Source organism: Haliotis rufescens, unplaced genomic scaffold (assembly GCF_023055435.1).
Source record: "Haliotis rufescens isolate VD_foot unplaced genomic scaffold, xgHalRufe1.0.p SCAF_4, whole genome shotgun sequence".
Lineage (NCBI taxonomy): Eukaryota > Metazoa > Mollusca > Gastropoda > Lepetellida > Haliotidae > Haliotis > Haliotis rufescens.
In genome coordinates this window covers 34,153,848-34,166,542 of record NW_025964112.1, presented here as the reverse complement: position 1 = coordinate 34,166,542, position 12,695 = coordinate 34,153,848, and the positions used below count along the sequence as shown (strand labels likewise).

General features: G+C 35.6%; 1 protein-coding gene across 1 annotated transcript in view; it reads left to right on the top strand.

Annotated features, from left to right (window-relative positions):
- LOC124149831 overlaps nt 1-12,695 on the top strand; it is a 69,820-nt gene that overhangs the window by 37,622 nt on the left and 19,503 nt on the right. The window contains exons 15-20 of the mRNA XM_048381958.1: nt 2,148-2,332; nt 4,749-4,916; nt 7,197-7,427; nt 9,637-9,807; nt 10,347-10,526; nt 11,987-12,265. Coding sequence (XP_048237915.1) covers nt 2,148-2,332; nt 4,749-4,916; nt 7,197-7,427; nt 9,637-9,807; nt 10,347-10,526; nt 11,987-12,265 — 1,214 coding nt within the window. The remainder of the gene's footprint in view (nt 1-2,147; nt 2,333-4,748; nt 4,917-7,196; nt 7,428-9,636; nt 9,808-10,346; nt 10,527-11,986; nt 12,266-12,695) is intronic.

Genomic DNA, 12,695 nt, shown 5'->3' with positions numbered 1-12,695 from the left:
TATAATAGTGACAGTTGGACTTTGTTTTTTAATCATGTAACTTTGAAAACTTTAACACAGGGTTTCCGAACAACAGTTACGGGCTTTATGACTATATCCACATTATCTAGGACATCATTTCGCCATTCCAGAATGTTCTTTTGTTCAGTTTCAAATGTTTAAATGAGAATTTGTCGAAATATGTTTCAAAGCGTAGTCAGCAGTTTGAAACTAGTGCCGTAAAGCACGAGAAAGCTGCTTTCTGGTTGGCTAATGTTGACTTGTTGTCAGTCATTCCATTGGTCGGTCAAAGTTTGGAAAGATCGGTTTGATGTGACCCGTAATGGAATGTCCTCGGACTTTGTTTAGCGGTAGCGAGAACGAAGATCTGATTTTAATGAGATTGGATTGACACTGTTTAATTCCTCATAAAGCTTTTCTATGCATTGCAAAAGAAGAAGTTATAATAAAGCAAAATACTATTACAGTTTACTGACAAAACTGAAGAAAGATGGGAGATGTGACATTAATGGTGTCTCCCCATTTGTCAGACTCACCACTTGTCATACAGCTTATAATCCCATAGGTCATGGTTGAGTGGAGTACTAATCCATCGGCTGATACTTTTCCAATGCAATATAGGTGAGGTGAGGTGAGGTGAGGTGAAAATGTGTTTAACATTGCGTCCAAGATTGTTGCACTTATACAGCGACGTGATTTTGTGTGTCTGGCTGCTTGTACAAGCCGGGCTGATGCCGATTTTATAGTGCTAGCCCACAGATATACCATACCGCAGTTTAACATAAATACCCCACAGTATACAGTATACTTACTCTGAGTAGACTAGTCCTTTTTTTTATCCCCTTAATGCCAGGCACCAGGCAGGGTAAGTACAAGTACAGTCTTTATAAAATGTCCGGGGATCGAACCACCTACCTTCTGCTCTCGGGGAGGAGTTTGACTCGATCCGGCAACTATGGGTCAGACCTTAAGGTCAAGAAGGTTGTTAATAGAAACAACGACATCATCCTTTAATGTCTGCATGAATTGTTCTGCTCTTATGTATCTTGGGGAGGCCATAAAAGAACTGTATTCAGTTTTAGAGTCTTAGATAGTCACTTTCAGCTTCACTGATTTCAAGATCATCTTTCTCCAACAGCACCTTCATTTTACGTTTTACCCGTTTGTCTTTATTTTCACAAGATGGGGCGTGATATTCGTGATCTCTAGCATGAAAAGCATTTTGTCCTTTTGAAGCCCTGTTTGTCCCTTCTTTTATGATAATATCAGAGTTATCCATAACTTGTTATTAAGATAATGTTTTAGCCATTTAGATACATTCTGTCGAATCATAGCATAGCTTCAACAAAGACAACTAAATATTTTTTCTTCCAGTTTTAGTGATAACTCTGAATTTGTGGCTCACAAAGCTCACTGAACAATGTTCCTTGGTTCTTTTACAGTCATCACGATCTTCATTATCAGCAAAATAGATAGATAGTCAGACTTTTCTTCTGAAATCTTTCAGGCCCTTCGGCTGTACTGCTAGTTTAATCCATACATCTTGGGACTTCTGCACTTTATCCCAGTACATGTATTGTTTTGTGGTTTGAATTTCAGATGGAACAGAGCATGCTGATGATTTTGCCATTGTTCATAGATTCAACTAGTATGATTTTCATCATTAATCAATTTTCATAAATAAATGTTGAAAACGGAAAGAAAGATATAAATTGCCTTCCTTAAATTCAAAAGTGGAAAGCACCAACATTTACAGTACCATTCTTGGTACTTTTGTGATATCGTGAGCCATTATTACATGGCCTGAAAGATGGTCTTTCAGAGCCCAAGGTACTAGTTGATCAGTAAATGAAATTCAAAACCCCCAAAGACTTGTCTTCACTAAATAAATGTTGAAAACGGAAAGAAAGATATGAATTATATTCGCCTTCCTTAAATTCAAAAGTGGAAAGCACAAACATTTACAGTACCATTCTTGGTACTTTTGTGACATCATGAGCCATTATTACATGGCCTGAAAGATGGTCTTTCAGAGCCCAAGGTACTAGTTGATCAGTAAATGAAATTCAAAACCCCCAAAGACTTGACTTCACTCTCCTTATATGACTAGTACTTTTCTTATGTTCTATGTTATTGTCATCATCCAGATATGAACTAATTGTGGAGGACATCATGGACGACACCTGGACTCATGTTGCTGTGGTATGGTCCAGACAGCGAATCACTGTGTATGTCAGAGGGAAGGCTGTGGCAGAAAGCCATCATAAAAGTGCACCCAGGTGTCCTTCGCCAACAACATCAGTTATGTCAATAGCTATCAGGGATCATGCATGTGAGTCGCTTTCCATTTGACTTGTACAAAGGGTTCAATTGTTTATGATATCAGGTGTTGAAAAAATGAGATGATTTAGTTTTGTTAAAATAAGGTATTTGAATACGTCATTTCTACAAAAGGGACAGAGTATTAGTAGCACAACTAATTATGGATAGTTGAGGACTTCTCTTGAAAATTTATATTTATAAGATTTATATTGTGGGATGAAAGCAAAAATACAGGATTTATGACGTTGATGTAACAGAGGTAGTATTCTTTGAATTATCAACAAATATTACTATTGTGTGATATCAATGAATAAAAGTAAGCTTTTGTATCTGTAGTACCTTAAAGTTCAAGTTAGCTTATGTCATGGTGAGCATTGTCTGTCCTTCGTAAGTGTTACTTTTTCCAAGTTGCCTCTGAAAACACGAGGCTGTTACTATTGACTTTAAAATTGTTTTGTCTGAGAATAGTCAGTAGACTTTTGAATATCAGTCGGAATTGAAAAAGTTAAAATGACAGAGCAGGAAACAAAGTAGACAAATAGACTTTCGTTGCTATTTTGTAATATTACAATGTTAAGATTATTATTAAATTAATTATTATAAATCAGGGAATGATATCACATTCAGTAATATTAGCAGCTATATTGGAAATGCATTGTGTTTACGTCTGTGATGTTATTAAATTCCTATCATTATGAAAAATGTCATGTGCATAAAGTATGTGGTGCGTCCTACAACAGATGTCAATATTTGCTGTGTCTTGTGATATTTGGCATGACTAACCATAACCTTTAATACAACCAAGGAGGGGCTTTCTTTATGTTCACGGAAAGTATTTGAGACAAGTTGAATTAATACTATGTCAATTATCCAAACGCAAAAGATTTGCTTGATTTTTTGCAGTCTCAGACAAGAACCAAGTTCAATTCTGTCAAAACATTTGATTTTTTTAACTTTATGTACCACAACGCCACATGACAAGCTTCATTCTTTGATCCATGGTGCATTTGTTACTGAGCCTGGTGACCACAGATATAGTGACATATCTATATTCAGGGGTTCAGGGCAATTTGTCAATAATAATAGAAAATGTCATCTGCAGTTTACTGAGAAAACAATATGTGAAATGCCGGACTTCCTCAACGATTATATCTATGTAAAATTGTGGGTAAGACATTTAGGCATGAAGTAGGCATCCTCAGGGATCTTGCTGATCTGTTTCTTTATGCATTTGAATCTGAATTTCTGCTTGGATTGGCAAAGACCAAGGCCATTTTCCCGAGAAGCTAAGCTTCAGGTATATCAATGATCTGATATAATTAAAAAACGGTCAAATACGCAATTCCCTTCCACTGATGGATCTATGCGTAAAGATTCCGATTGTTTTCCCTTTATATAGGGCAATTAGTTGTTTGCATTTCACAGCTTTTGAGGAATAATCAAGCATGCCCTTTCTACCAAGATTTCAAAAAGTATCATTCAACTCTTGCTCAGAAGTTTTTTGATAAAGGTTACAACAGCTTTCAAAAACTTGCGGATCACATTTCCAAATTTGATACATCAGTGACAAAAAATGATGTGAGATGCAAAGCATATGTTCCCGCTTTTTTAAGATGATCAATTGACTTGCCTTTGCATGTGTTTGTGTTGGGAAGCACGGGTTTTGGCATCTTTTCAGGAACAACTGGTACCATCACAATTTGATAGTGATTTATAAACATAATGGAATCTGCTTTTAGCAGAGATTTCTTGTGAATTTAAAATGGTTTTGTTGTTTTTATTCAACCTGTGATATTCATGCACATGTACCTCTTTAGTGAGTCATTGCAGTCATGATAAGAATGAAATTCTTGCCCTCTAAATAGCCAGGTAAACATGTAAGATTGTTATACCTCTATTAAGAATCTTGCAATTCCATTGGTTAATCCATACCACATGACGAAATAATATAGAAATAATTACTCTTGATGAGGTCAATATGCGAAAACAAGGACCCGAGGAAATCAGACGGCCGAATCAATATTCGAGGTCAGTGTCAGTTACATTTTGGGGGCTTCATTGAAATGTATTATTTCGTCATATGGTATGGATTAACCAATGGAATTGCAAGATTCTTCATATAGGTATAACAATACATTTCAATGTAGACCACGAAATCATGTTACTGACACTGACCTCGAATACTGACTTATCACATGATCAGTATTGACTAGAAAACAATAGGTGAATACTTTAATTTGCATTTGACTGTAATGTATTTCTTTAGGGGGTGGGGTACTATTCATTATGAGGGTGAGTGGATCAATTTTTAAAATAGACATTGCCTTATGTTGTTGATTTTTGTTATCCTCATAGAAAAAGTGGGATTAACTATCAAATATGACCAACAATGAACAGTTTATTAATTATCGATGCTTTCTTTTTAGACATGTACATGCGAGATCTCAATTTCTGGTCTCTGGATAAGGCTGATGTCATCAGGAGTCTCACTACTTCCTGCGACTCTCGTCGCAATGACACCATCTTTTCTTCTGAACAGATCAACATGCATGCGCTTGACAGAGTGTATAAAGTTGTTCCAAGTACCTGTCTCAGTGAGTATCCACATATACAGTTGTCTTTCGTTCAACTGCTAGAATTGTCCAATTGTACTACTTGATGAGCCTTTTTGATAACTTTTAAGCACAGATGACAGAAAGTCCTATGTCATGACCTGCTTGTTGTCTGTCATCTGGCCTCAACGTCACAATAAAGCTCAAACTTGCCATGTTTCTCCCACAAATTTGTTGAAGAGGTTCAAAACCAATTCATTTATAGTTTTGTAGTATGTTTTAAGATGTTTAGGGATTTTGGATAGTGTGAAAACTGATTTGCATAACCTTTAAATTATTTCAGAGTGCATTTTGCGCTGTGTAAACATCTTCTCTGAAACTGATAAACTGATAAAACGGATGAAACTGAAATTTGAAATGTATTTTTCTCCTTATGATAAAAAAAGTTTGTACAAACTGTTATAAGTTTTATAAATGTAAATTTTGTGCGATATACAGCATTTCCATTAGACGAGAGGTCGGTCACATGACCGTGAAACTGAAGTTCATAAGTGTGTGAATGACACTTTTTGACGTTCATACATTTTTCATGAGACTGTATTCTTTACATAATGAAAACACTGACAGACTACTTCCACATTCATGGGAAAAACCTTGTGAATTCCCTAGCACAAATAAATACAGAAGTTTTGTTTCTCATTAAGACCCTTTAATCTTGAATTTAGAGTTTTAGCAAACATTGGGATAAGTCAGAGAGTTGGTTGCAAGCCTTTTGCAGGATACGACGAATTCTATTGTTTGTGAAAAACAGTTTTTTATCAAAAGTCATAACATTTCCTCTTCAAGAAATACATGGCTGAGAAACCCTTTTTTGTATGAATGTTATGTATAAGAAGATTCAAATTTGTTGAATCATGATTTGCATGCAACTTGTTACCGCAGGCCGAATTGCAAAAATAAGTTGCTCATTTCCGCAGAATAAATAAATATGCCATGTGTATGGTTATTTTTTCTTAAAAGGTTATTATTTGGAAACAACAGGTGGATGTTTGCCATCATTATTAGGTAAAAGTGAAAGTTTATCCTTTGGAAACAGTTGATCAAAATGAAGTGGCAGTCTTTGTTGACATTTCACACAGTTTAATATATATACTGATGGTAATGATTAAGGGAACACTTAGTTTTAGACACAGTAAAATGATGCGCTATCATGGGTTCCCACCCTTGTCTACCAAATATGAGTTGGAAGCAATGCACACGAAGACATCTCCACATTTGATATTGACAGTAAAGTCTATTTCCCTATATTTTTCACTGTTCCCTTATTTGTTTCCATCAGTATATATACCAGTATCCAGATAGGATACAGTCCAATTGTACTATTTTTGCACTTTTTATCTAAGTGTAGAAACATTGGAACCAAATCACAGTTTTGACTAAATCATTGCATTTTGAGCAGACATTTTTATACACAACTTTGTTTGTTTTTTTAAATTTTGAAAAATATTTTCCATTGGAGTTACCTGTCTCAATCAACGATAAGGATTCCTTTATTTGCATATTGAAATGTTATCAATATATGAGAAGTATTTGTCAGAAATATTTGAATATCATTGATGACAGCAAGTTTGGTTCAGTATTATTTTGTATCATAATTAATTCCGAACATTCCAACAACTAAAATACACAGTAAGAGACACTGGGTCACATCGACAGCCGATGGCGTTGATTAAATAATATTATAGATGTCCATGTTAGATTATACAAGTTGTGCCTTTATTAAGGCAGTATCCATGTCAGTTGTTTCTTTAATCAAGTGACTCTACAAGAGCAAAATACTTTAAGAATAGAATTTAGAAATACAATTTGGAGACAGTTTTTTTAGTAATATTCTGTGTATACATGGGATACAAGTTATGCCTCAATTCATTGTTGTGAATAATAATTGTTTTCATATGCTTCTACATTATGTTTATACCCCCATAATTTCAGATAATGTAAAAATATGAAAAATAACCCCAGACAAAATTGGGTATTTTCAACACAACAAGGTGTATGTTTCTGTTCTATTCATACAGCTAACACTTCCCCATTGTGCTATCAATGAATGTCCATTATATATATTTTATCATAGGTCCTACAACATTTCCCATCACTATTATTGAAAAGTAAATTAACAGTTTATTACACTAAATGAAAAAGAAGCAAAACATCAGTTTATCATATTCTAACCTCTCAGTTATATCTTTCCAAATAAAGGTGAGCTTCTGTACCTCTGGAACTCTGTGTTGTATTAACTGAACAAATATTCTTTTTCAACAGAGCCTGATGTTTGTGCTTCTGATCCATGTGGAGACAATATCTGCATTCCAACCCGCAAAGGTTTCAAATGTGTTTGCAGAGGAGGTTACACTGGGGAAAAATGTGACGTGCCCCCAGATTTGTGTAAAGACAATATTTGTAGAAATAATGCCACATGCCTGTTATCAGGACAGGGATACCATTGTGACTGTGCTCCAGGCTATAGGGGAGAACTCTGTGAGGTGGAAATAGGTACGTGATCCGTGATGAGAATATACTGTAAATCTGGAAAGTTTTGCACCATGAAATTATGAGTGGCTGACAGTGACCTGAAAAGGTAACATCATTCAAACTGATAGTTTACTAGCCTGCACAGTTTTAATTACCCTGTGTAATCACCAGATGCCAACTAGCACCAGTATTCCAACCAAATGGGCTTTGGACCAGCGAGGGAGGACCCCCCTGACAGTGAGGGGAATGCTATAAAACCTTTGACCATGCAAATTCGTCTGCGTTAGTACATGCGTATGCACAACTATGTAGTTTGGTATACGGCAAATACATGTACATATTTGTTTTGCTACAATGAAGTTCAGTTTATCTACACAAAACAGCAACGAGCCTTATTTTTTCATGGAAATTGCATATAATACAACAATTACTACCCCCTTCTTGTTATGTTTCATGGCATAAACCCTACACCTCTGTATTTGTCATCATTCACTTGATACTCAGTTGATGACTTTATCACAAATATAATTAGTGCTCGAACTTCTCGGATTACCTGACAAAGACTCTGCAAAGTAACTCAATAACGTTAACCCCTGCTTCTGAGGGTATCAAGGACATATATCAATCAGTGGTTCGCATATGGCATTTCTCCTATCTGGGGTTATTATTTAATCTTAGATTGGGTTATTAACCCATGTCTGATGTGGTGAATGTATTACATGTTATGTAATATGCAATGACAGCGCAACAAGAGAGTTGTCAGTTGAGTTGCAAAAAACATTGATTAAAGGATTAACCGATGACACGTCGATTGATTAATTACTGTAATCTTGCATAGTGGATTTGTCAAAAGTAAGTCTTTATATATGTAGGTTTACTAAAGCAGATGGAATACACCCATACCTGGGCTTGAAGTGTCTAGGATTAGCCAATAAAACGTTGATTGCTCATTGTTACCTGTGCTCTCAGCTGACCAATGTGACGTGACATCTCTGTGAATCACCTGAAACAAACTAATATCATCAGTTGTGAGACGGACACGGGTAATAATATCCTGAAACGCGATATATATTTAAAATATTAGATTGTTAAAAGGACACGTGACATCGAACAAGTCTTTTTGTACCGTTTTTTGTTAGATCTATAGGATATTGCTTCTTTATGTGGATATTGCCAGATATATTACTTGAACAAGGTATTTATTTGAAATTATAGATGTAACTTTTGTCAGTTATAATTATGATATTTGCATTTTGTTGTCATTCGTTTTCTGTGGCAAGAATAATGGGAGGCCTCAACGGTGACTCGTAAATGCTACGCTTATGGTTATTATTATTTTAATTGTATAAAGTAAAAGGTGCAACAAAAATAATCATTATTGGAATATATAATTTCTGATAAAATAATAGTTAAGATACAATTCATTTAATCATTGCATCAAAATTCTTTGAATTTATATCATCAGGTATTTTGTTTAACCTTATCACCGTTAAGTTGGTAAACATTTTTTGGAAACAGCTGATTGTTATTTCCGACTTAGTTTGCGAGAAAATACACATTGTAATCTTTATTCCTGGGAAATAGCTGGGAATTCATCATGATGTGTAGTGATAATATATCTCAAATTACACATTTTTATTGACCAAGTTTGTTATCAACTGTGTTTTACCTGAATTCTCTAAAGGGATACTATGTAGTTTTTTACTGTGCATACTATGACGTTGACCAATAGCTTCACTCCTTCAAGTCCTATACGTTCATCAGCATCAAAAACACATGCCAGTTTGGCTGTATCTTTATATCCTTTGTTACTATATATACAGCTTCTCATACTTTGATCCTCTGCTAGATGTCAATTCACGGAGAGCAGCGAGAACAATGCTGAACACAAGCTGAACGAGTCGAGATTATAGTCCATATTAAGTAAAATTTGAATCCGCAAAGAAAATGCTGATCCATATTTTGAGTACTTTCAAAGTTGGAGTGTTGATTCCCTTTAACTGCGCGTGGAAAGTTTTGCGACACCCTGTTGAGATTACCAAAGATCAAAGCTGTGTCGTGAAATACTATACTTTCCTGCTTGCAAAACGTTCCAGATTTTCAGTATTTGGTGTTGCATTTACATGCACTAGGAGTGATGATATACCAAGACCATGACTGATGTCATTCATTTCTTTTATACAATACATGTATATATTATGTATACATGATGTTTTGTACAATGTTATAGCTGATGGAGGGTGGAGTAAGTGGATGGAATGGAGTGCTTGCTCGGTAAGCTGTGGAAATGGAACAAGGAGAAGACATCGTTTCTGTACTAATCCACCACCAGATAGAAATGGCAAGACGTGTCCTGGTGACAAACAACAGACAATATTTTGTCAGAGACAGACATGCCCAGGTAGAGTGGTTATTCTTCTGACTATACACATAAGGCCAGACTTTTATTTCCTTATTTACTGATCTGCCAACCTTATATAATAAGTTGAAAAAGTAACTGAGAATGTTTATTTTTTCACTGCTGACCTGAACGAAACAAATATCTGTGTAAACAACCTGTGTGCCAGAAATACCAGATATATTGAAGAATTTATTTGGGAATGGATACTCGTTGTGATACACAAGAGTTTTATGTGAGTTTGGTTTAACGCCGCTTTTAACAGTTTTCCATATATATCACGGCGTGTCAGCTTAATGTGGGAGGAAAGCCCGAAGTGATGAAAGTCTCAGACGTTTACCACTTCGGTGAAACCTACGAGCACGGGTATGGTGCTGACAAACCTAGAAACATAATGGGGGCGAACCGGGATTCGAACCCACAATCATAGGTGTGATACACAAGATACAATATCTAATACAACTAATTGTGATATGTTTCATACTTTTTAAACTGAGATAATTATGTGTGGTATATGGATATAACTTGAATTCGTTTTCCAGAATGCAACACGGATGATCTAGTAGTTGGGAAAGGTATAATTAAAACTTGTGACATACAGAAGACGTCGATAACATGTCAAGTCAAATGCAAGCACGGCTTGGTGTTTCCCGAGAAGCCTTTTGTCTACACGTGTGGCCACGGTATATGGACACCAACAAGGCAAACTGTCTCATGCACAGGTGGGTTTGTTTCGTTTGTTCGAGTGTTGTTTACTTTGTATACTATGGCATTAAGGTATATTCCTATAATATGCTTGTTTGAATATGACACCTCGCTACCAGCAAACATACACATGTTAGGGACATCCCAGGGACATACATAATACTCAAAGTAACAAAGATATAGTGGGAGTTTTTTTGCATTTACTGGTAGTTATAACCATTGTACTATATTTTCCCGGAACAATGCAGTCAGGCAAGGTCACTGCTGATGATACAAACATAAACAAAGTTTAGCAAGTCATGATAATTCTTATGAATGCAAAACTTCTCTTTGTAAAGTGCCAGAAATCCTGTATTTCGGTGGTCATCACACAATACAATCTTCAGATTCAGTCTTCTTTTCTGTCTTCTGATAGTGCCTCCCTTCCTAAATCTTCACTTCTTCCCTGTGTGAGCTACTGTCAACACAAAAAATAATAGATAAAAAAATATTCTGAGTACTAATAGCATGAAAGTTTGCTGTTTTAAAGCAGTGTGTACTTTAAAAGAAGCGAGAACGTGCTTCTCACCTGAGTAGATAATAAAGAGGATTAGTTTTCTTCTTTTCGAGGATTAGGGTTTCATGTTCCAAGGTGGCGTCTCCTACACCAACATGTACGGCATTTCAAGGACCACTTGTTACCTTTTGGAAGTGTGGATTCTGTTCAAACTTGTACAAAAATAGGTAATTGGACGCAGATTTAATGGAACTTTAACTCATATTTGCATACATCCTTGGCACTAGTGAGGTGATTTCAGGATTATCGATACCAAATAGTAGATAATGGATTCCAGATGCACCCAGTCTAACCCTAAAAAGTTACCCTAAAATCTCTTGCATTACTTTTGAATAAGTCATTAGATATACTGTAATAAGCCAATAAATGTGACAATTTCAAGGTTTAATACTTTGAAAAATATTTTCAGAATTTTATTCATATTTTGCAAAAGTCTTCTCATGATGAATGTTATGCTGGAGATTAATGTTAATAATCTGTAACAGCACCATTTCTTTGTAAAACTTGATTGATGTTACATGATACATGTTTCTGGTTGGATAGTTTGGGGGGCATTCAGGAGGTGATTGGAGAATGAGGTTGCTTCTGTTTTTGCATGTAATGCAAACACCATTCCAGTTGATATATTTAGTGTTACACGATGATATCTGGCACTTCTGGTAATTGTGGACAAGGTAGTGCTTTACTGGAAGGTACATTGAGTGAGTAATTATAAAGCAAAATTCAAGCCATATTATTCCAGCAGTATATTCACACATTGTACTCATTCATCCCTTTTCAGACATTGTTTAAATTTAGTAACGTGTGTATTGTTTTCAATTTATATCGAAAATATTGAACATTTAAGTGGCTGTTTAAAGCTCTCATATATAACCAGGTGAGCTACAGTACTGTGCACTAATTTTATGATTTACTTCACAGACCCGGTGACTCCACTCTCAGCTGGCATCAACTACACAGTGGTATTTGGCAACTCTGTCATAACACCTGGCCTCATCAGCTCCAAGTTGCACTCTGTGGGAAGCAGTTTCAATTGTGTCAGAAGTCATAATTGTTCCATTCAAATTGGGTCTTCTGTATGCCATGAGAGTATTACAAACTGCAATAAAGTTGATGGTCAGCACTACGGTTCTCTCATTGTCAGAAGAGATGTACCACAAGGACAAATAAATGTATCAAAGATTCAGAAGAACAAGAAAGGTAGGACATTATTTTGTCAACATTATCATCATTGCATGCATTTCTTTAAGGATTTTGTGCATTTGGCTAAAATGAGTTTGAAACAAGGATAATATATATAATACCTACGCGGGCAAACATATCGGGGTCATAAAAATCATATGTGCCCAAGGGTGCCCAGGGCCAAGTTAAAGCACATTCAAGGATTGGGAACAATTGCCAACTTACAAAAAGATTTTCTGTATATGACCATAGATAAGCTGAATATTGAGGACCGGAAAAATGATTCTATACAAAGGATTTGGCTTATGTAAGGGAAAATGCATATTATACACCAATAATTTCATTTATGTTACTATTACCCGAAATGTTTCAAATGTTCTTTGTAACAACATCCACAGATGAAATCGCAAATAGCTATTACAAACTTTTTGCGAAGTTTATTAATTGA